At 44.0% G+C, this 24,943-nt stretch overlaps 1 protein-coding gene across 2 annotated transcripts in view; it reads right to left on the reverse strand.

The window, feature by feature from the left end:
• The window catches only part of setd3 (SET domain containing 3, actin histidine methyltransferase), a 58,257-nt gene that overhangs the window by 17,111 nt on the left and 16,203 nt on the right, over positions 1 to 24,943 (reverse strand). Inside the window, exons 5-6 of one of the 2 annotated variants that reach the window (XM_029729676.1) lie at positions 22,772 to 22,844; positions 14,919 to 15,190 (exon numbers count right to left, since the gene is read on the reverse strand). In XM_029729676.1, coding sequence (XP_029585536.1) covers positions 14,919 to 15,190; positions 22,772 to 22,844 — 345 coding nt within the window. The remainder of the gene's footprint in view (positions 1 to 14,918; positions 15,191 to 22,771; positions 22,845 to 24,943) is intronic. The other variant, XM_029729677.1, reaches the window with a different exon arrangement.

Here is a 24,943-nt window from a genome sequence, read left to right on the forward strand (position 1 = left end):
GAGAGAGCGAGCAGACAGCAGCGAGGGAGAGAGAGCGAGCAGCGAGGGAGAGAGCTATATTTATGTTGATTTATTTATTTTTCCTGTTGTACTTTAACTATTTGCACATCATTACAGCTCTGTTTATAGACATAATATGACATTCGAAATGTCTTGATTATTTTGGAACTTCTGTGAGTGTAATGTTTACTGTAATGTTTACTGTTGAATTGTTTATTTCACTTCCGTTTATTATCTACTTCACTTGCTTTGGCAATGTTAAACATATGTTTCCCCATGCCAATAAAGCCCTTCAATTGAATTGAGCGAGCGAGGGGGCAGAGAGCAAGCGAGGGGCCAGAGAGCGAGCGAGGGGCCAGAGAGCCGAGGGGCCAGAGAGCGAGCCGAGGGGCCAGAGAGCGAGCCGAGGGGCCAGAGAGCGAGCCGAGGGGCCAGAGAGCGAGCCGAGGGGCCAGAGAGCGAGCCGAGGGGCCAGAGAGCCGAGGGGACAGAGAGCCGAGGGGACAGAGAGCCGAGGGGACAGAGAACATTGCACCAGGGTCTAATAACTGTGCTTCCTGAAGCTCTTTCTCCTGTCCCCAACATGCAAAGTGAGCTGCAGTAAAAACAGACTAGAGTTCAGTAGGAAACTCAGAGTAAGACATTGTAGCGAAGGCTCTCGCTCGGTGACACACACACACACACACACACACCTCGTGGGTATGTGTGGTGGTGGGTCATTATCACAACGTGTCTGGCTGATCGGCCTGTTTACCCATCTGTCTCTTCAAAGTAGTATTCCGTTGATTATAATGGGGAGTGTTGACATACACAGGCTAGGCTGGTTAAGGTAAGAGTGGTCACATGGTATTTCTCCCACTGGGCGGATGGCTGGTGTGGCAGGGTGGGTGCGTCCGGCACTGACACATCCCTACAGTAAAGTGAGGAGAATCCCGCTCACTGGGCCACATGACACGCACTGTCCAACCCTAACCCCCCCCCCCACCCACCGTGCCTCATAAGCCTCAAGTTCAGTAGAAGGTGCTACTTTAACTCTTAGACACTCAGATGGTTGACAAGGTGTTCCTAAATATTGAGGCAAGGTGATAGGATAATATCCCAGCAGCTCCCTCCTCCTCCTCCTCCTCCTCCACCCTGGCTGTGACTGAGAGGTAGGGGTGTGGAGGAGCAGTGTTGAGCCTCGTCCTCCCCCACCCTGGCTGTGACTGAGAGGTAGGGGTGTGGAGGAGCAGTGTTGAGCCTCGTCCTCCCCCACCCTGGCTGTGACTGAGAGGTAGGGGTGTGGAGGAGCAGTGTTGAGCCTCGTCCTCCCCCACCCTGGCTGTGACTGAGAGGTAGGGGTGTGGAGGAGCAGTGTTGAGCCTCGTCCTCCCCCACCCTGGCTGTGACTGAGAGGTAGGGGTGTGGAGGAGCAGTGTTGAGCCTCGTCCTCCCCCACCCTGGCTGTGACTGAGAGGTAGGGGTGTGGAGGAGCAGTGTTGAGCCTCGTCCTCCCCCACCCTGGCTGTGACTGAGAGGTAGGGGTGTGGAGGAGCAGTGTTGAGCCTCGTCCTGCTCCAACATCCATTAAAAGATAAGAGGCTGGCGGATGGATCCCAGCGGAGAGGAGGGGCGCCGTCCAGCCCAGCAGCCATACCTGATCCCAGGCTGGGCCCTGTCTGCTGCCTGACTGGACGTGACACGGGAGGGCGGGAGAGGAAGAGGAGAAGCACACATTGATCGGGCGCTGCGCCAACCGGTGTTTCTACATACGTAGCGATTCAAAGGGGTTGGGATCAAACCAGTCGGAAACGTAGCAGATAGTTTCCTTGTAGATGTTTGCCTAAGTCCAAAATGAAAGTCACCAGAATGGTAAATCCTGACCATTGTGAATGTAAATAAATGACCTTCCCGAACCCTTTTTCCGCCATGTTGCAATGTGTGACGGCGAGATGCACCCCACACGATGAGGGTGGTCCATCTCTCTCATTTGACTAGTCAGAGAGTGAGGGAAGGTTAGACAGATGGATACCTGGAGCGCCTCAGAGAGGATGGGGAAACGACACCACCGGGGCACTAACCATTTCTCATCACACCACGCGCCACACACACACACACACACACACACACACACACACGCGCCAAGGTTACTTTGCATTCGCTGCATACAGAGGTCACCTTATGAGGTCCGCACACACAAAACTACAAACACACACACACACAGTCCCCACTGGAAGGGAGAGGCACTCTGCTATGCTTCACTTAGAAAGACATGTAGAACTGACTGACAGTGGGTATGGATCACAAGGAAGGGGGGCTGGGATGGACTGGACAGGGAGGGGGGTGGTTTTTTTTGGCAGTCTCCAAGCCACTCAACATGTACCGAAGGTACAATCAGGTCAATTCAATTCAAAGCCAGTGCGACAAGCTAATTTTCCAGCCCGGTCATCTGCGGCCGGCCCGCTTTAGAAAAACAGAGAGAGGGATGAGAGAGAGGCTGACGTTGACAGTAGTCATTACATTGACACCAGCCCCCAACCTGAGCAGAGGACAGGAGAGAGGAATGAGAGAAGGGGGGAGGGGGGCAGAAGAAGGAGTAGAGGAGAGGGAAAGGATGAAGAGGTGCGGCGAAGATGACAAAATAATGAAGAGGGAGCGTGGAGAGGGGGGGGGGATGAGGTGAAAGGAGACGTAGTGGAGAAGAGAGGAAATGTGGCCAGGACACACACACACACACACACACACACACACACACACACACACCTTCCACAATCACACCCGCTTAACAACACAGAGCTCAAGCCAACCGAGAAGGAGAGTTCAAAGTTAGGAGGAGACATCTCTACACATCACCTTACTTTTACTGTTCAACACCACGGCCTTGAGGTGTCTGGGCTTCCAGCACAACTCCATCACCACACAAGAGGAATAACATTAGTGACGCTGCTGTTCCCACACATGTTCTTCTACCATAATTAGCGTGATTTACATTTCTTGTTTGTGTTCAGTTGTTTTGTTTCCTGATGTTTGCTTATTGCAGTCTTTGGGTTTTAGCAACAGTATATAACACCTATGTACTATTATTATAACATGGGCGGGAAAAGAACTGTGTTCATGTCATCAGTATTACATTCTACTATATTACCTTCATACCACCATATACAACCCACCACTACCACCTTGTGGTCATTGATGGTACTGTCTTTTCAGAGCCAGGCGACTTAGGGGTGTAATCTTTAGTCCGAACCGTAGCAAACCGTTGCTAATGTAAAACATTTTGCAATGAAAACTAGAGTTTCTTTTGGTTAGATTCAGTTAAGACCCTCCCTGTTTTGTTCCGGTTGGTTCCTAGCGACTGCACTCCCGCTGGCAAGACCACAAAACACAACATTTCTGTCAAATAGCAGCCACTTTATAATTCACGATTCTCCTTAATTCAGTCAAACGCATGAAAGCAAAGATTGAGAGGAAAAGGTAACTAGGGACGAGGGCGAGTACTCGATTCAATGTTTGCACCAGATTCTTAACGAGTAATTAACAAGTGAAATGTATAAGCACTGACCAAGAAATGTTTACTTTCGTGGAGTGTGTGAAGTACAATGAAAATATTTAAAATGTCATGCCTTAAATGAATGATGAATGTTATTAGGACTAGTAATAAACCCTCATCTAGCCCTCCATTTGGCAAATCTGACCATAATTCTATCCTCCTGATTCCCGCTTACAAGCAAAAACTAAAACAGGAAGCACCAGTGACTCGCTCAATATGGAAGTGGTCTGATGATGCAGTTGCTAAGCTACAGTACTGTTTTGCTAGCACAGACTGGAATATGTTCCGGAATTCATCCGATGGCATTGAGGAGTGCGTCGATGACGTCGTCCCCATAGTGACCATACGTACATACCCAAACCAGAAGCCATGGATTACAGGCAACATCCCCACTGAGCTAAAGAGTAGAGCTGCCTCTTTCAAGGAGTGGGACACTAACCCAGACGCTTAAAATAAATCCAGCTATGCACTCCGACGAACCATCCAACAGGCAATGCGTCAATACAGGACTAAGATTGAATCCTGTTCTGGACGACTGTAATCATGGTCTCAATAGCCGATGTGAGTAACACCTTTAAACAGGTTAACATTCTAAAACTAAGACGTTTTCTCAGTGCATGCACTGACCAACTGGCAGGTGCCTTCACTAACATTTTCAACCTGTCCCTGACAGAGTCTGTAATACCAACATGTTTCAAGCAGACCACCATAGTCCCTGTGCCCAAGAAAGCCAAGGTAACCTGCCTAAATGACTACCGACACCAAGTACTCACGTCTCTAGCCATGAAGTGCTTTGAGAGGCCAGAAACCCTAGACCCACTCCAATTTGCAGACCGCACCAACAGACCCAAAGATGATGCAATCTCTATTGCACTCCACACTGCACTTTCCCACCTGGACACAAATAACACCTACGTGAGAATGCTATTCATTGAATACAGCTCAGTGTTCAACACCATAGTGCCCACGAAGCTCATCACTAAGCTAAGGACCCTGGGACTAAACACCTCCCTCTGCAACTGGATCCTGGACTTCCTGATGGGCCGCCCCCAGGGGGTAAGGGTAGGCAACACCACATATGCCACGCTGATCCTCAACACAGGGGCCCTCAAGGGTGCGTGCTTATTCCCCTCTTGTACTCCCTGTTCACCCACGACTCCATGGCCAAGCATGACTCGAACACCATCATGAAGTCTTCCGTCAAAACAACAGTGGTAGGCCTGATAACTGACAACGATGACACGGCCTATAGGGAGGAAGTCAGAGACCTGGCGGTGTGGTGCCAGGATAACAACCTCTCCCTTAATGTGAGCAAGACAAAGGAGCTGATTGTGGACAACAGGAAAAGGTGGACCGAGCACGCCCCCATTCACATCAACGGGGCTGTAGTGGAGCAGTTTGAGAGCTTCAAGTTCCTTGGTGTCCACATCAACAAACTAACATGGTCCAAACACACCAAGACAGTTGTGAAGAGGGCACAACAACGCCTATTCCCCCTCAGCAGACTGAAAAGATTAGGCATGGGTCGTCAGATCCTCAAAAAGTTATACAGCTGCTCCATCGAGAGCATCCTGACTGGTTGCATCACCGCCTGGTATGGCAACTACTCGGTATCCGAACCACAAGGTGCTAGAGGGTAGTGCGTATGGCCCTAGTCAGACTGTTCTCTCTGCTAACGCATGGCAAGCGGTACCGGAGAGCCATGTCTAGGTCCAAAAGGCTCCTTAACATCTTCTACCCCCAAGCCATAAGACTGCTGAACAGTTAATCAAATGGCCACCCAGACTATTTGCATTGACCCCCCCTTTGCTTTACACTGCTGCTACTCGCTGTTTATTATCTATGCATAGTGACTTTACCCCGACCTACATGTACAAATTACCTCAACTAACATGTACCCCCGCACATTGACTCGCTACAGGTACCCCTGCATATATAGCCTCGTTATTGTTATTTTATTGTGGGACATTTGTTTTTAGTTTATTTAGTAAATATTTTCTTAACTCTCATTTTTGTTAAAACTGCATTGTTGGTTAAGGGCTTGTAAGTAAGCATTTCACGAAAAGGTCTACACCTGTTGTATTCGGCGCATGTGACAAATACAATTCTACTTTTGATTTGAGCCACCCACCCACCTTCAACTGAGAACTAAGAAACATTTCATCAAAAACATGTCAACACACCAGATCAGCCAAGAGACAATGACAAACATTAACTATTGCCATGATGAATATTTCATATTGATGTCTTATCTTGACAGTAATGTGAAATTTGATTTTTTTCCCCCCCTCTTCTCTAATCGAGTTATTTAATGACAGAAACAAAGCACTCGAACTAAAGAAAATAATTTAGAGAAATGTTATTTTTATTGCTCCTCCAGTCTCTTTGCTAAGGGACTACAGAACCTAAAGAGAGTTGTCTAGTCTACGAGCCAAATGTCACCCTACAGCTCTAATGCACTATATAGGGAATAGGGTGCAATTTGAGACGCAACCCTGGTCTTCATTGGTTTGATCAAAAGGGAGAGCTGGAATGAATACCTCATTTTAACATGTCAGTTAATAACTTTAAATTAGCATACTGGGAGAGAGATTTGCATCACAATATCTGTCTTGCGTTTCTTCTATTTCATAATAAAACTGTAATCACATTGTCTCTCCGTCTTCCTCACTGAAGCTACCTACAGCTGTCTACAGATAAACCGGGCCTTTCGAACAAAACCGCTATAGAGTAGAGGTACTGGTATTAACCCCTAAGAAAAGTAGTCGACCATTCAACCATTGTGAATTTTTAGATCTACAGTATAAAGCCCATATTTTATCATGCCGCTCATATTGAGATTTTAGTCATAGGTTGCTTGAGAACGTGGTGAATGACGCCGACTCTCCCCCCAAAACGTCAATAAAGATCATAAATGTGTTGTGGTAAATATGACGTGTTACAGTACTCACCGTCTGTATCCCAAATGGCACCATATTGACCAAAAGGTGTACACAATATAGTGACTAGCAATAGTAGTGCATCCACCAATCACACAGGAGCTGTTTTCAGTTCAGACTCAGAGCTTTAGGAGAAGAAACAGCTCCTCCTGTTGGTAATGCGATGGTCATACAGGAGAGGAACTGCCCTTCTCTCTGTCATTAGCAGCTTATCAGGTCCTCTGAAATTGGGTGCAAGAGGCGATTCTGAAGCTGCTCTCCTCATTTCCCTACAGCTGGGAGCCTCTTCAAACCCGATGCCTCTCGCCGGGCACGCACTGACAGACAGGTGGACGTGCAAAGACAGAGAGATGGAAGGACGGGAAAGAAGAGAGAGAGAGAGGCAGACAGAGAGAGACCCGACTGACTTTTAACAAGAGCCAAAACGAACCCCGCACAGAGATTTACTCTGTACCTGGCTTCAAGGTGAATGTTATACAGCTGTAGCGATAACTCTTTCTTTAGGAGATAAGTCAACTTACAATTCCAGGCTTTGGATCTGTGATTTTTCCGACACTAAGAACTGGGATCTGAATTGAAGGTTCCAAAGTTCACATGAACACCGTCTGGCACAAAAATATATCACAGAAAGAGTCAGAATTGTTATAAATAATATAGGACAATTCCGTGGGAAAGTTAACCTGAGCATGCCCAAATAAAGCTAGTAATTTGCAAATTAAACCATGTTCATAATTATCCTTAAGGTCTATATGATTTAAGGCTTTACTGCAAAAGTTTAAGTAGGAAATTGCAAGATTTTCAGCTACAAAATAGCTTTTCAGTCAATCACATTTCATGGCTTTTTGAAGAGTTCACAGAATTTGTTTCGCCACACAGCTGTCCCCCAGTGTCCGTTATGAAGGTATGTTTATTGAAGCAATACAGACCAAATTAAAAAGTGTCTCGAGTTGTATTTGCGTGTTCTACATTCATGTAGAAATAGGGGGTGACCGGGACCAGCAATTTTAACATCCATATTACGTTTTTTAGAGGGGGGAGAAGAGTAAAACATGCACCTTACAGGGCTCCCGAGTGGCGCAGCGGTCTAAGGCACTGCATCTCAGTGCAAGAGGCATCACTACAGTCACTGGTTCAAATCCAGGCTGAATCACATCCAGCCGTGATTGGGAGTCCCATAGGGCGGCGCACAATTGGCCCAGTGTCGTCCGGGTTTGGCCGGAGTAGGCCATCATTTATTTAACTAGGCAAGTCAGTTGAGAACAAAAGGTTAAATACAATAGGCTAGGTCTACTATATTTATTTCTCAACTGTCCTAATATTAAGCACATTGCTTCTCTTTACAACAGGAGTATAGTCTACCTGGCTGGCATGAAAAGGAACCACGGGAAAAGCGTCCTCCATTCACTATTTAAGTGCATAGATGACATGTATTTTTCCCCACTGCTTTGATACAGGAGCATAATAATTGTCCATTTTAAATTGCATGATAATGGTTCACATATTATTTATACATAAAGACAAGATTAAATCAAGAATAGTCTGATGGGTGACAATATTAACTAAAGTGGCCAAATAACTTCTTCAAATTAAGCACATGAATCCGCTTTACAAGGCTGGTATACATAAGCAGCGCCTGAGTTTGGGGAAGATCATTTACACCATTAAAATGCACCCTTATAGTAAAACATGACATGCATAATTGCATTTGCGGTCACTTTTGATAATGGTGTTCTCTGCTAATGGAACATTTGAGCTTATAGCCTACTACCATGTGCGCATTGCTGCGCTTATGTGAAGAAATTGCCTAATAGTTTAATCAACATTTTAAGCTAAACGTTCTGATCTGTTGCGTCGGCCACATTGCGTAAAAAAAAAGATTTTTGAAGCTAGTGGTTGTATTAATTTGGGATCTATCGCATCCCACAACTGTCCCAGACTATGTTTGGAATATTTATTTCTCGCACAGAATAGGTTGACTTTTATACTATGGGGGAACAGTAGATTAACATTGGATAGTGCTTTTGCTGTTCGTCAGTCCTACTCATCTTGTTGGCTGACGAAAACTAAATGTGGACAGTTCTTCCAATATCTTCAATATGCACCTCCGAATTGGATAAGGACGCGAGCAGTTGCGTCCCCGATGTGTCCGTCTTCACTTGTAGCCTGTGAGAAAGACCCAATCACGTGATGGAGGGCCATGTGAGTGAGATATGATTCGGGGCGCTCAGCATTCAGGGAGAAGGACATAACGGCCACTGGCCGCAAAAGGCATGGATTTTTTTGGGTTGCATTGCGGCTACATAAAATGATATAAAATTCTAGGTGTTATCAAGTGCTTGTCAAATTGTGAATGAGAGACTATTGGTGTGTACAGCCTGCGCAAAAAAACAAAAGCAGAGCTCATGCCTTTCAAGCGACTTTTTTCAAATCATCATTAGTCTCATCACGCAGCCTTACAATGTATAACAGATCTAAACATATAGCTCAACGTTTGTAGAACAACTTAAGTTACATTAAAGGTACAGGCTGGTATAGGTACAGGCTGGTATAGGTACAGGTACATGGATTTTTTAAACGTTTTACTTGTAGGCTATGTGTGGAAGCCAGGAGATGCTAAATGTGTTTATGTTAATTAACTGTCAATTACCATGAGACTAACAGTTATTTGCTTGACAATCACTGGCTGACGACATTCTGTGACCGCCACAGCCCTAACTGTTTCATAGATAGAAAGACGAGAAGAGTGTTTATAAACAATATGTGAAAAGTCTGAGTGTCTTTTTCAAATTTACTCCTCAGTCTACCCATGGCAAACACACACAAAGAAGAGACTGTCTACACACAACATACGTTTCAAGATTTTTGCAAAGTCAGCAGCAGAAGTTGTGCAAAGCCCGTACAGGCAGGCAGTATTGCATCCTCCTTCCTGCTCAAAAGTTGCTGCAATCTCAGGGTCATGGGAGTGTTGCACAATGTTGCAATCATGAACAAAGCTTTGTTGTAGGTGCAATGAAACGCAACTTTTACTAGAATATCCCAAATGACAAGGCGTGGACAGAGCACTCCCACTCACCTGGGATGACCTTGTAGGAGTCTATAGAAAAGCTAGTTAGAAAAGGACTTTAGCAATCCTGAGTGTGTGTGTGTGTGTGTGTGTGTGTCACAGATTCCGTTAGGTAAATGACCAGCAGCATTTTAATTTAACGAGTTATGAGAAATTAAATCAGACCCATATGCATTGGGTGCATAACCTAATTAGGGTGTCCACCCACGGGGCTCAGAATGACAAATCACATTATGGATACTGATCTTAACAGAAAATGCAACTCGAGGATGCAACGGCGTGCGTCCTTACCGAATTTCGATTTGCACTTTGAAGATGCCACATTTACTTTTTCTCAGGCAACAAGACGAGTAAATTAACAGTGAAAATTCTCTAGCCTATGTCAATCTAATATCCCCCAATAGTAGAAATGTTTACCTATTCTAATGGTCAGCTTGTCATTCTGTGTGAGAAATAGCCAATTCCGATGGCATGATAGACCTCAAATTCATACAACCAGTAGGCTTCAGTACATAAAAAAAATAAACTTAAAAAAGCGATGAGGCTGATGAAACTGACCAGAACATTTAGCTAAACATTTATAAACTATTATTTCTTCACATCAAAAGCACAACAATGCGCACAAGGCAGTAGCCTACACTTGAATGTTCATTCCATAATGCAATTAGTGGGAAAATACCATTGTCAAAAGCACACCGCACATGCCAGCGGTTTCACCTGACAAACTTTTTTTTTTAAAGGGAGATCTAAAGATGCAACAACTTTCATGGATTGCTAATATGACTAGGATTGTGCCTTTTGGCTATTGGACAATGAAAGAAAGTTTAAAAAAATATATGATATTTATAAAACAAGGGCGGGACTGGAAAGAAATGTGCGCATCTCTCTAATGCAAAATGCAACAATTTCAAAGATTTTACGGAGTTACAGTTCATAAGAAAATCAGTCAATGGAAATGAATAAATTTGCCCCTAATCTATGGATTTCACATGACTAGGAATAAAGATATGCATCTGTTAAAAAAATTAAATAGGGCCGTTGGTCAGAAAACCTGTCAGTATCTGGTGTGACCACCATTTGCATCACGAAGTGCGACACATCTCTTTCGCATAGAATTGATCAGGCTGTTGATTGTGGCCTGTGGAATACAATGGCTCTTCAAATGGTTGTGCGAAGTTACTGGATAATGGCGGGAACTGGAACACGCTGTCATACCAGTCGATTTAGAGTATCCCAAACATGGGTGACATGTCTAGTGAGTATGCAGGCCGTGGAAGAAGTGGGGCATTTTCAGCTTCCAGGAATTGTGTACATATCCTTGCGACATGGGGCCGTGCATTATCATGCTGAAACATCAGGTGATGGCGGCAGATGAATGGAACGACAATGGGCCTCAGGATCTCGTCACAGTATCTCTGTGCATTCAAATTGCCATCGATAAAATAAAATTGTGTTCGTTGTCTGTAGCTTATGTCTGCCCATACCCTAACCCCACCACCACGGGGCACCTTGTTCACAACGTTGAAATCAGCAAACCACTCACCCACACAAAGCCATACATGCAGTCTGCCCGGTACAGTTGAAACCAGGATTCATCCGTGAAGAGCACACTTCTCCAGCGTGCCAGTGGCCATAGAAGGTGAGCATTTGCGACTGAAGTCGGTGAACCAGGCTGAACTGCAGTCAGGTCAAGACCCTGGTGAGATGGACAAGCACGCAGATGAGCTTCCCTGAGGACTGTTTCTGGCAGTTTTTGCAGACATTTTTTTTGTGCAAACCCAGTTTCATCAGCTGTCCGGGTGGCTGGTCTCATACGATCCCGCAGGTAAAGAAGCCGGATGTGGAGGTCCCGGGCTGAGAAAGAAGCTTTTTGAGCATATGGAAAATTTCCGGGATCTTTTTTTTCAGCTCATGAAACATGGGACCAACACTTCACATGTTGCATTTATATTTTTGTTCAGTATATACAGTATGCCAACAGTGCGCAACAATGCATAATTTATCTTAACCATCACAGATAACCAATCCTAATGGCTTCATATACAGTGCCTTCGGAAAGGATTCAGACCCCTTGACTTTTTCCACATTTTGCCAAGTTACAGCCTTATTCTAAATCGTCCCCCCCCCCCTCAATCTACAAACAATACCCCATAATGACAAAAAACAGGTTAGAATTTGTACATTTATTACAAATAAAAAACTGAAATCTCACATTGACATAAGTATTTACTAAGTTCTTTGTTGAAGCACCTTTGGCAGTGATTACAGCCTCGAGTCTTCTTGGGTATGACGCTACAAGCTTATCACATCTGTATTCGGGTGGTTTCTCCCATTCTTCTCTGCAGATCCTCTCAAGCTCTGTCAGGGTGGATGGGGAGCGTCGCTGCACAGCTATTTTCAGGTCTCTCCAGAGATGTTCGAAAGGGTTCAAGTCTGGGCTCTGGCTGGGCCACTCAAGAATATTCAGAGACTTGTACAAAAGCCAGTCCTGCGTTGTCTTGGCTGTGTGCTTAGGGTCGTTGACCTGTTGTAAGGTGAACCTTCGCCCCAGTCTGAGGTCCTGAACTCTCTGGAGCAGATTTTCATCAAGGATCTCTTTATACTTTGCTCCAGTCCCTGCCGCTGAAATACATCCCCACAGCATGATGCTACCACCACGCTTCACCGTAGGGATGGTGCCAGGTTTCCTCCAGACGTGACACTTTGCATTCAGGCCAAAGATTTCAATCTTGGTTTCATCAGACCAGAGAATCTTGTTTCTCGTGGTCTGAGAGTCTTTAGGTGCCTTTTGGCAATATCCAAGCAGTCTATCATGTGCCTTTTACTGAGGAGTGGTTTCCGTCTGGCCACTCTACCATAAAGGCCTGATTGGTGGAGCTCTGCAGAGATGGGAGAACCTTTCAGAAGGACAACCATCTCCACAGAAGAACCTCCCTGACCAAGGCCCTTCTCCCATGACTACTCAGTTTGTCTGGGCGGAAGAGTATTGGTGGTTCATAACTTGTTCACTTTAAGAATGATGGAGGCCGCTGTGTTCTTGGGGACCTTCAATACTGCAGAAATGTTTTGGTACCCTCCCCCAGATCTGTGCCTCGACACAATCTTGACTCTGAGCTCTAAAGACAATTCCTTTGACCTCATGGCTTGGCTTTTACTCAGAAATGCACTGTCAACTGTGGGACCTTATATAGGCAGGCGTGTGCATTTTCAAATCATGTCCAGTCAATTGAATTTACCACAGGTGGACTCCAATCAAGTTGTAGACACATCAAGGATGATCAATGGAAACAGGATGCGCAGGAGGTCAATTTCGAGTCTCATAGAAAAGGGTCTGAATACTTATGGGGTGTTGTGAGTAGATTGATCAGAGTAAAAAAAATCATTCATTCAATTTTAGAATAAGGCTGTAACGTAACAAAATGTGGAAAAAGTGAAGGGGTCCGAATACCTTCTGAATGCACTGTATTTTAGAGTAAAAAACATGTAATCTAACAGAATAAAATAGAACACTGAAGTGATTCTCATCTCACGTCTGGAAGAATTATTCTCAAAGAATGATCACTTGAAAAACGGGGCTCAATTCGGCAAGTTGAAAGACATTTTCAGGGTTACAACCAAACTCTGTCTTTTCAATAGACAGATGTTCGAATTAGTTTATCAGGCCAGTTTCATGGAATGTTCTATACGGATTAACAATTCTACATTGAACACTGCATGGGGATGAATTATGGCCACAGCATCTGTTTGATCCTGAAGTCTATTGACACACCAAAATGTGTCAGTTTGAGCTAGAGAGATGTCTTCATGCATGGGCTGCGTCTCAATCCACCACATCCACCTATGTCAGCCTTCCGCATCTGCAGTGGAAGGTGGCTGAGCGTACAGTGGTGTTTGTCAGACCAGGAGACGGGTCTTAATGACCGACGAAAATACGCTCTGTCTTTATCAAACTAATATTTGTGCATATTTTCAGTGTGGTAATAGCCTAGGCTAACCAATTCTAAATGCCACTAGCAGTTAACAAAAGTATGGTCGTCACTGAGGTAAGTTACCACAGCCACAAAGTAATAAACCCTGCTTGTTTCTACAATTTTGCATCTAAAAATCTGATTTTAAACCTAACCCTTAACCACAGTGTTAAACTTATGACTAACCTTAAATTACAACCCAATTTTGACATTGTGGGTATGATAACTAGCGACAACCGCAAAGTAGCCTTAGCAGAAAATTACACAATTATTCCAAAACTGCAGCTCATTGTTGGAACACATATTTCCCTACTTCAGTCAACCAGCCCATTTTGAATTTGTGATAAAACTATCATCATTTGACAAGGAATGTAGCCTGCGTATCCCATCAGTTCGATAAGTTTTTATAGGCACACACAGCACACGTGTAGAGCAAGCAGTCGGAAAGCAATTGAGTGAGTGAGGGATGAAGGGGAAAGGGATTCAGGAAGCAGAACTGTGTGATGCTCGGCTTGGTTTATTTTTTGTTGTGTCGCATTTTGACCAAAATGTTTTCCAGTATTTAAAAAATGTAATACATTTTTTTTTAAATTAGCTCTCTGGTTAAATATATAGTTTTAACATCAGTTCAAGTACTTGATTACTCATGCCCATCAATATGTAACGCGCTGAAGCCTGCCTAACGTTGCCTATATGCATTTGAATGGTAAAAGGGAAGCACGCTTCAATTACCACCTGAGAAAGAAAAAAAACATGTTTTGCTCTTTTTAAAATCGTGGCCATCAAAACTGTTTTTAACACACAATCGCATTTACAACTGTTAAGCAATGGTTGAGCTTATAAAAGCACGTTTTACTCCAGCAGCAACGAATGAGCTGTTTGAAAAGTTGTAGCAGCAACTCTCGTGCTGGCTGACAGGTTTTCCTCTCATCTGCTCTGTATCTGTATGCTGTGAGCGTGTGATAAGCATAACGACTTGTGACAAAAATACACACGAGCCAATTTAATTCCACTAAATTAGGCAAATTAACCTATACACCTAGACCAATAAGCATGGCCAGTCAAATGTAAATGAATTTCAATCAATGAATAGGCTAAAAGATTTATTTTGCAAATGGGATTTATCTGCATGTCCCAGACATCCATTTTTTGGGGATCGGAACAAAAGCCGGCTATTACCGGCTAACGGAAAAGCTGGTGTGTGAAAAGCAAGTGAGTGAGTGTGAGAGAGAGCAAGTGAGTGAGTGTGAGAGAGAGCAAGTGAGTGAGTGTGAGAGAGAGCAAGTGAGTGAGTGTGAGAGAGAGCAAGTGAGTGAGTGTGAGAGAGAGCAAGTGAGTGAGTGTGAGAGAGAGCAAGTGAGTGAGTGTGAGAGAGAGCAAGTGAGTGAGTGTGAGAGAGAGCAAGTGAGCGTGAATACCCTTCTGCCATTCACCTGGATGACTTTGTAGAAGTATGCGTACTGCCGAGCGGTGTTCTTGTACTGGCTGAGGACGTCCTGGATGGCTTGAGTGGACAGCAGGTGGCGTACTTCTTCCTCCTCGTAGTAGAGAGGGGTGTCGTAGTCCCCGGGGAGGGTCTTGATGTAGGGCAGCCAGGGGGAGGAGGGGTCAGCCCGCTCACACAGCAGGTGGAGGGCCAGGGTCACGTTACCCATGGCCTGGAGAATACGGTCCTGGCTGTACAGGGGACCTGGGAGGGAGAGGGGAGAATTTACATACAGAACAGTGTGTGTGTGTGTGTGTGTGTGTGGACCCTAGGGGAGGACAAAGCACAAGGGGTTTCAAATTTCAGAGCTCAAAGCCTTGTTGTCAAATCAAACGTTATTTGTCACATGCGCCGAATACAACAGTGAAATGCTTACTTACATGCCCTTAACCAACAATGCAGTTAAGAAAAATAAGTAAAAATGTAAATAAATAATTAAAGGAGCAGCAGTAAAATAACAGTAGCACGGCTATATACAGGGGGTACCGGTACAATGTGCTGAGGCACAGGTTTGTCGAGGTAATATGTACATGTAGGTAGAGTTAAAGCGACCACGCATAGAAAATAAACAGAGTAGCAGCAGCGTAACAGAGGGGGGACAATGCAAATAGTCCAGGTAGCCATTTGATTAGCTGTTCAGAAGTCTTATGGCTTGGGGGTATAAGCTGTTAAGAAGCCTGTTTGACCTAGACTTGGCGCTCCGGTACCGCTTGGAGTGCGGTAGCAGAGAGAACAGTCTATGACTTGGGTGGCTGGAGTCTTAGACAATTTTTAGGGCCTTCCTTTGACACCACCTGGTATAGAGGTCCTGGATGGCAGGAAGCTTGGCCCCAGTGATGTACTGGGCCGTACGCACTACCCTCTGTAGTGCCTTGCGGTCGGAGGCCGAGCAGTTGCCGTACCAGGCAGTAAAGCAACCAGTCAGGATGCTGTAAATGGTGCAGCTGTAGAACTTTAAGGATTTGACAACCCATGCCAAATCTTTTCAGTCTCCTGGGGGGAGAATAGGCTTTGTCGTGCCCTCTTAACGACTGTCTTGGTGTGTTTGGACCATGATATAGTTTGTTGGTGATGTGGACACTAAGGACTTGAAGCTCTAAACCTGCTCCACTACAGTGCTGTCGATGAGAATGGGGGCATGCTCGGTCCTACTTTTCCTGTAGTTCACAATCATCTCCTTTGTCTTGATCACGTTGGGGGAGAGTTTGTTATCCTGGCACCACACGGCCAGGTCCCTGACCTCCACCCTATAGGCTCTCATCGTTGTCGGTGATCAGGCCTATCACTGTTGTGTCGTCAGGCAAACTTAATGATGGTGTTGGGAGTCGTGTCTGGCCATGCAGTCATGAGTGAACAGAGAGTACAGGAGGGCACTAAGAACACACCCCTGAGGAGCCCCCGTGTTGAGGATCAGCGTGGTGGATGTGTTGTTACCTATCCTTACCACCTGGGGGCGGCCTGTCAGGAAGTCTAGGATCCAGTTGCAGAGGGAGGTGTTTAGTCCCAGGGTCCTTAGCTTAGTGATGAGCTTTGAGGGCACTACTGATTTGAACACTGAGCTGTAGTCAATGAATAGTATTCTCACGTAGGTGTTCCTTTTGTCCAGGAGGGAAAGGGCAGTGTAGAGTGCAATAGAGATTGCATCAACTGTGGATCTGTTGGGGCGGTATGCACATTTGAGTGGGTCTAGGTTTTCTGGGATAATGGTGTTGATGTGAGCCATAATCAGCCTTTCAAAGCACTTCATGGCTACAGACGTGTGTGCTACGGGTCGGTAGTCAGTTCTTGGGCACAGGGACTATGGTGGTCTGCTTGAAACATGTTGGTATTACAGACTCGGTCAGGGACAGATTGAAAATGTCAGCGCAAACTCGGAATACACATCCTGGTAATCCATCTGGCCCTGCGGCCTTGTGAATGTTGACCTGTTTAAAAGTCTTACTCACATCGGCTACGGAGAGCGTGATCACACAGTCGTCCGGAACAGCTGATGCTCTCATGCATGTTTCAGTGTTGCTTGCCTCGAAGCGAGCATAGAAGTAATTTAGCTCATATGGAAGGCTCGTGGGCGTAAACCCCGCCAGCTGTATGCTAATCATGTCGTCGTTCAGCCACGACTCGGTGAAACTTAAGATATTACAGTTAATGTCCCATTGGTAGGATATTCGTGATCGTAGCTCATTTTGTTATCCAATGATTTTACGTTGGCTAATAGGACTGATGGTAGAGGCAGATTACCCACTCGCCGCCGGATCCTTACAAGGCACCCAGACCTACGTCCCCGATTTATCTCGGTCTCCTGCCAATGATAGGGATGTGGGCCATGTCGGGTGTCTGAAGTAAATCCTTTGCGTCCGGCTCGTTAAAGAAAAAAATCTGTCCAGTACGAAGTGAGTAATCACTGTCCTGATATCCAGAAGCTCTTTTCGGTCATAAGAGACAGTGGCAGAAACATTATGTACAAAATACGTTTCAAAAAACGCAGGGGGGGGGGGGGGGGGGGGAGGAGGAAACACACACACAATTGGTTAGGAGACTAAAACGGCAGCCTTCAACTCCGGCCATCAACTCCGGCGCCATTATCATGTTTTTTAACGGTAGGATCTTTATTTTCTCCACGTGCAATAGTTCTTCCACCAACAAATAAACTGAGATGTCCAGCTTGTCTGTATTTAACTGAACTTACACATTATGGGCAAAAACACAGTATATGGGCCTAGGGCTGGGTGATATATATATATATACACACACACATATACACATATATACATACACACACACACACACACACACACATACATACATATATATACACACACATATACATACATATGTATATACGTATATATACATATATTTATATACATATATGTATGTATACATATATACGTATATATGTATATATACATATATTTATGTACATATATGTGTATATATACATATATTTATACATACATACATACATGCATACATACACACATGCATACATACACACATGCATACACACACACATGCATACACACACACATGCATACACACACACATGCATACACACACACACACACACACACACACACACTGGATATAAAAAGTCTACACACACACCTGTTAAAATGCCAGGTTTTTGTGATGTAAAACAATGAGACAAAGATAAATCATGTCAGAACTTTTTCCACCTTTAATGTGACCTATAACGTGAACAATTCAATTGAAAAACAAACTGAAATCTTCGAGGGGCAAAAATGAAAACCTTACAATAACCTGGTTGCATAAGTGTGCACACCCTCTTATAACTGGGGATGTGGCTGTGTTCAGAATTAACCAATCACATTCAAACTCATGTTAAATAGAAGTCATTACACACCTGCCATCATTTAAAGTGACTGATTAATCACAAATAAAGTTCAGCTGTTCTAGTAGGATTTTCCTGACATTTTCTTAGTTGCATCTCAGAGCAAAAGCCATGGTCTGCAGAGAGCTTCCAAAGCATCAGAGGGATCTCATTGTTGAAAGATATCAGTCAGGAGAAGGGTACAAAAGAATTTCCAAAGCATTACATATACCATGGAACACAGTGAAGACAGTCATCATCAAGTGGAGAAAATATGGCACCACAGAGACATTACCAAGAACTGGACGTCCCTCCAAAATGTATGAAAAGACGAGAAGAGAACTGGTCAGGGAGGCTTCCAAGAGGCCTACAGCAACATTAAAGGAACTGCAGGAATTTCTGGCAAGTACTGGCTGTGTGCTACATGTGACAACAATCTCCCGTATTCTTCATATGAATGGGCTATGGGGTAGGGTGGCAAGACTGAAGCCTTTTCTTACAATGAAAAACATCCAAGCCCGGCTGAAGTTTGCAAAAACAAACATCAAGTCCCCCAAAAGCACGTGGGAAAATGTGTTATGGTCTGATGAAACCAAGGTTGAACTTTTTGGCCATAATTCCAAAAGGTATGATTGGCGCAAAAAAAACACTGCACATCACCCAAAGAACACCATACCCACAGTGAAGCATGGTGGTGGCAGCATCATGCTTTGGGGCTGTTTTTCTTCAGCTGGGGTGAAGGGAATTATGAACAGTTCCAAATACCAGGCAAATTTTGGCACAAAACCTTCAGGCGTCCATTAGAAGCTAAAGAAGAAAAGAGAAAGTTCACCTTTCAGCACGACAACGACCCAAAGCACACATCCAAATCCACGAAAGCATGGCTTCACCAGAAGAAGATGAACGTTTTGGAATGGCCCAGCCAGAGCCCAGACCTGAATCCAATTGAACATCTCTGGGGTGATCTGAAGAGGGCTATGCACAGGAGATGTCCTCGCAATCTGACAGACTTGGAGCGCTTTTGCAAAGAAGAGTGGGCAAATATTGCCACATCAAGATGTGCCATGCTAATAGACTCCTACCCAAAAAGACTGAGTGCTGTAATAAAATCAAAAGGTGCTTCAACAAAGTATTAGTTTAAGGGTGTACACACTTATGCAACCAGGTTATTGTGAGTTTTTTATTTTTTCCCCTCAAAGATTTCAGTTTTTCAATTGAATTGTTCACGTTATAGGTCACATTAAAGGTGGAAAAAGTTCTGACATGATTCATCTTTGTCTCATTGTTTTACATCACAAAAACCTGCCATTTTAACAGGGGTGTGTAGACTTTTTATATCCAGTGTGTGTGTGTGTGTGTGTGTGTGTGTGTGTGTGTGTGTGTGTGTGTGTGTGTGTGTGTGTGTGTATATATATATATATATATTTTTTAATAAAAGTTCTAAATACACTTTATGAGCAGTTCATGACCTTAGGGTGGATCCAAAATGAATTCTCTGCATTTCCTGCACTTGTGTTATGTCTTCACTGTTGGAACCATGGAAATAAAATGATTATTCTAATTCTATAGTTGGAATATTGTTTAACATGACAGCGAATTAGTAAAAAAGTTCCTACTTTTGACAGGGTAGGAACCAAGTGTCAGTGTTTCCAGGTGACCCTAATTAGATTTTACATTACACGTTTTCTTACCCAATGTAGGTAGCTAACATATTGATGCTTCGTCTATTCCTCTCTGATTTAGAAGATACCGTTGCAGAAACAGAGATGATCCAATCGCTGATGACTTTGTTTTGTACGACACCCCTCATTTTAATGTCACCACAAACAACTACAATGGTGGCAGTCTGACTGAGGTATGTGGCGAACGATGGAGCAGCGGAAGAATTCAGTTTGAGTCCTCAGGCAAACGTTTGCTCTGACTTAGTACATTTAGTAAGCTAGCTAGCCAGCTAACCAGTGATTAGCAGCTAACAAGATTTATTTTAGCCACAACTTGCTAAGAAAAGAAACTAGCAGACAGTAAGTAAGATACAAAGTAATAGTTTAATTATAGAATGCTTGTGGAAAGCAGCATGTCAGCAACATCTTGTTGCATACATCAGACCATGCAGACTGAACGGCAAGAAAGTGCTTGTGACCAATGTTCCATGTAATGTTTTCTAGCGTTGAGCAATTTCAGGTCTGCTGAGCGCAAATTTGAACTTTGTGAAAAATCTGCACAACTTCCAGCCCTCATTTTGCTGTGAACACTGAGGCTGTACCTGTTTTAAAAGTTACCGTTTTAACAGTGGCCAAGTAGGACACTGTGGCTATTTGATCGTAATGTAGGCCTACCATAAAAATTAAAAAACATTGAAAATGCATCCCATCAAATATTAACATGGAAACAGCTGTTCTATCATTCAGCCTAGTGTAACAGCCAATGTGTGGTGTTCAATCTAGGCCTACATTCCATGAGACTTTTGGGGAAAAAACATGTAGGGCTTGACATTAACCTGTTTATCCACTTGTTCTTCAGACAAGGAGGTGACTCAAAATGTTGTGTTGTTTGATGCAAGAAACCACTTTACAAAATAAAAAAGCATTATTCCAATACCATTACTACAGAGAATCAGACAAATTATGTTACCCTCTGCCTATTGGCTAAAAGCCTGTCTCAAAACACTGCATGTTTAAGACAAAAAAAAAGCTCTTTACCTGACTCGCTTTTCAAAGATGTCTAGAAATGTACAAGCTTTGCGCTCTTGTAGGAAGTAGTCTCTCCCCTATTGCTGACTACAGATAATCTATAACTGGGCTAACAACTCACTAACTAGCAAAGGATATGAACAAAATGTACACGTGGCTACATGTAGCTCTCGCTTCGATCTCAAAACAAGCTCATCTACTCACGACCGCTCATGCTGTAAACACAGTCCAGTTCAAAGTAAATGGCACAGGTCCATATATGGCAATAGTCTACTTGCATATTGGCCAACTGCAGCTCTGATTGGTTATGCCGCACTGGTCTGTGTAGAGTACGGGCTGAGTCGTACATGTCAATGCAATAGAATCCTACTCTGATCCGTTCTGCCTACAACAAAATCTCTTGCATAGTTTGTTTTGTTATGTTGCATTGAAAGTGGCTAATATTGTGTTGATTTGATCACAATTGCCACAGTAAAGGGAAACGTTTATAGTGTTAACAGGGAAAACACTAGAACAGTGGTCACCGACCTTATGATTCAAGATCACTTTGAGACAAAGTGAGACAGGGGAGAGAGCAGCAGACTGAGCCTCTCAAATTCCCTCCGCTCTCCCTTTCCTCCACTGACACTCACCAAATAGGGACACAGTCTTCCAGCTGATGGCAAAACTCGAGTCGCATCGCATTATTTCTGCCTCATGCACAAATTAATGTTGTTACTCCTATGAACAGAGAAAGTGAAATATTCCTTCATTTTTTTTTTTTTTAAGTCCCAAGCCACTAATAATAACAACACAAGCCTATAGATACACTTTCCTACTCATTCATTCATTACTGCTGCACTGCTTGTAGTAGCACTGAGAGGAAATAGGAGGAACACGCAATTTATGGCTTAGAAAAGTGTTGAATACCATGTGTTGACAGTGATGAGTAAGAACTTAAACATGAACTCACTCAAAAAAACAGCATCTCTTTGCTGTATTCATTGACAGTCTCTAGTCGTGGTTTTAAACATTTAGATATCTGACAGTATCAACTTTACTGTAGCTTTCTTTAATGGCTGCTACGTTACTGTCATCTGAGCCATCCGATTGGCCAGCGGTAGGCCTATAGTGAACTTGATTTACTCCACGTGCAAGCCGTGAAGGCATAGTTTGTACCTTCAGACACATGAAATGGTTCAAGAAGGCAACAGTTCGCCTACCCAGCGCAGCTGAAATCGGGTGCACCTACCGCCAACAGCCCGAGATGAATAAAAAAAAATAGGAACACAAGGATTTATCGTTGGTATTTTTCAGAAATGTTTGGCGATCGACTAGGAATGCCCTGGAGATCATCCACTGCTCTTGAAAGTTGACTGAAGTTCAATCTCGTGCTTCTCTCTGTCAGCTGATATTTCTACTGTGCGGTCCTGGGGGAGCTGCGTGGCAGTCTCAAGGCTACTGCATGCCCGCGCTCAGCTTAGAGGGAACATTGCTTGTGACTGTGGTCGAGCAACTGCGCTCTCCTTGAGTGACAGGGGGCGTGGCTTGGTGTGAGAAACAGCATGTAGCAGGAGGAGAGGGAGAAAGACGACTCAAGTAGTAAACGGCGTAAACTAGAAAAATGCATATAACACGCGCCTAAGTTGCGTATTACTTTAAACATACTAAACGCTGAAATACTGTTATAGAAGTGAAAGCAAAAACCCAATACCGGTCTGTGTATTAATACCGCTATATAGTAATATCCGGTATACCCTCTGTGGGGCTTACGTTGTCACTCACCCAGGACAGAGTTCTTGGCCGATTCCACAGTCATCAGCATCTTCCTGGGGATCCACAGAAACAGCTCCTCTGCCTGAGGAAACAAATGTTATCAGAATGGACTGTGGATTTCCATGCTTGAATTACATGGATGAATCTAAAGCTTGGCCCGTGATTTTAGTCTACCCCAGGCTTATTTGAATAATATTATTCATTGTACACTTAGTGAAAACTCATTCAAGAGTGTTAGCTACGTCACTGAATAAACTCCCACCAAGTCAGAGAGAACAGGGAAGAGAAAGGGCAGGGCCCTGTAGTGTTACACGGCACCCTGAAACTTCAGTACTTTTTCAGAACCCCCAAAAGAAAGTTAGGTGCGAGAATTTTTGCTACGTTCAGTACTTCTTTCAAATGTATCTCACGTGATTGAGAGGATCAAGTCTATCAGCGCAGCTGTTTTATAGCACGAAGAGTGAAGTGCCTGCTCCACTCATTCCTTGCTAAAGCCATCTGGGCCATAAGCTCCCCATTCATGCTGCACAGAAATTAACACACTTAAATAATGCAACACAGCATAAAGAATGTTGAAACTGTTCATTACTGTTTGCAAAACAATGTCGATACAAGCTAGAACACTTTTACAATGCAAGACGAGACTGGTATTGTCCCACTTTAATTGTAGGCTAACTTCCTTGCTAGCTTACAGATGAAGCAATGTCAATTCACTACCCTAGTACCATAACGCTAAATATGTGGGTTTCAAAAGCTGATTGGAACGTTTTTGGTGACAAATTCACTTCGTCCCCCTCGCCACCAAAAACTCATGAACTTCCTTCATCTCCCTCGCTTCCTGTCTGGTTCCCACATTCTGCCTCAAGTCATTACTTCTTCTACGCAAATGTTGATGAGTACAATAAAATAATGTTCTCCTAGCAGTTCCTAACAAAATAATAAAGTCCTAAATGAAAAGGATTGTCATCTGTAGCCCTGTGAAATTAGCATATTATATTTTGTTTTAAGCCTTATTTTACCAGGTAAGTTGACTGAGAACACATTCTCATTTACAGCAACGACCTGGGGAATAGTTTCAGGGGAGAGGACGGGGGAAATTAATGAGCCAATTGGAAGCTGGGGATGATTAGGTGGCCACGACAGTATGAGGGCCAAATTAGGGATTTAGCCAGGACCCCGGGGTTAACATCCCTACTCTTACGATAAGTGCCATGGGATCTTTAGCACTCAGAGCCAGGCATTTAACGTCCCATCTGAAAGACAGCACCTTACACAGGGCAGAGTCCCCAAACAATACCCTGAGGCATTGGGATGTCATTTTTTGGGGACCAGAGGAAAGAGTGCCTCCTACTGGCGCTATAGCACCACTTCCAGCAGCATCTGTTCTCCCATCCAGGGACCGAACAGGACCAACCCTGCTTAGCTTCAGAGGAAAGACAGTAGGGGTATGCTGCTGGCCAATAACTCAATCCATGCATTGCACACACTCCTATTAAATAATATGCATTCGCCTGTATTGTGATTTACCCAGTTTATCAATAGAGCTATACCTTTAAAATAAACGATAAACCTTTGTTGTTTTGTAGTTAGGTTGGTTAAGGGAAAGGGGGATACCTAGTCAATTGTACAACTGAAATGTGTCTTCCGCATTTAACCCAACCCCTCAATCAGAGAGGTGCTGCTTTAATCTACGTCTTCGGCGAACAGTGGGTTAACTGCCTTGCTCAGGGGCAGAACGACAGATTTTTACCTTATCAGCTATGGGATTAGATCCAGCAACCTTCCGGTTACTGGACCAACGCTCTAACCGCTAGGCTACCGGTTAAAACAAAGCCACATTGATTGCATAACTGATTATTTAATGCATAGATGGCTGTCTCAAACAAAATTGACATCAAAATGTTGAAATGTGATGACATTGAACTCAAAAGATGCCCAGAGATTTAACAGAGTAGTAGTTGAGTTTGTCTGGATCAAGAGCCTTTCTGTGACTGGCTAATAAGTCTTTCTTTGTTGTTATGGTATCATTTTGGTATCGAATATCTTGCTACTAAACCTGGTATCGGTATCAAAGTCATAATTCCGTTATCATGACAGCAACAGAGCCCTGGGCTTCATACAAACAGCTCGGCCTGTTTGATCGACCAGACCAAAACGGCAGCCATTTTAGAACATCAATAA

This window comes from Salmo trutta, chromosome 33 (genome assembly GCF_901001165.1).
Source record: "Salmo trutta chromosome 33, fSalTru1.1, whole genome shotgun sequence".
NCBI lineage: Eukaryota > Metazoa > Chordata > Actinopteri > Salmoniformes > Salmonidae > Salmo > Salmo trutta.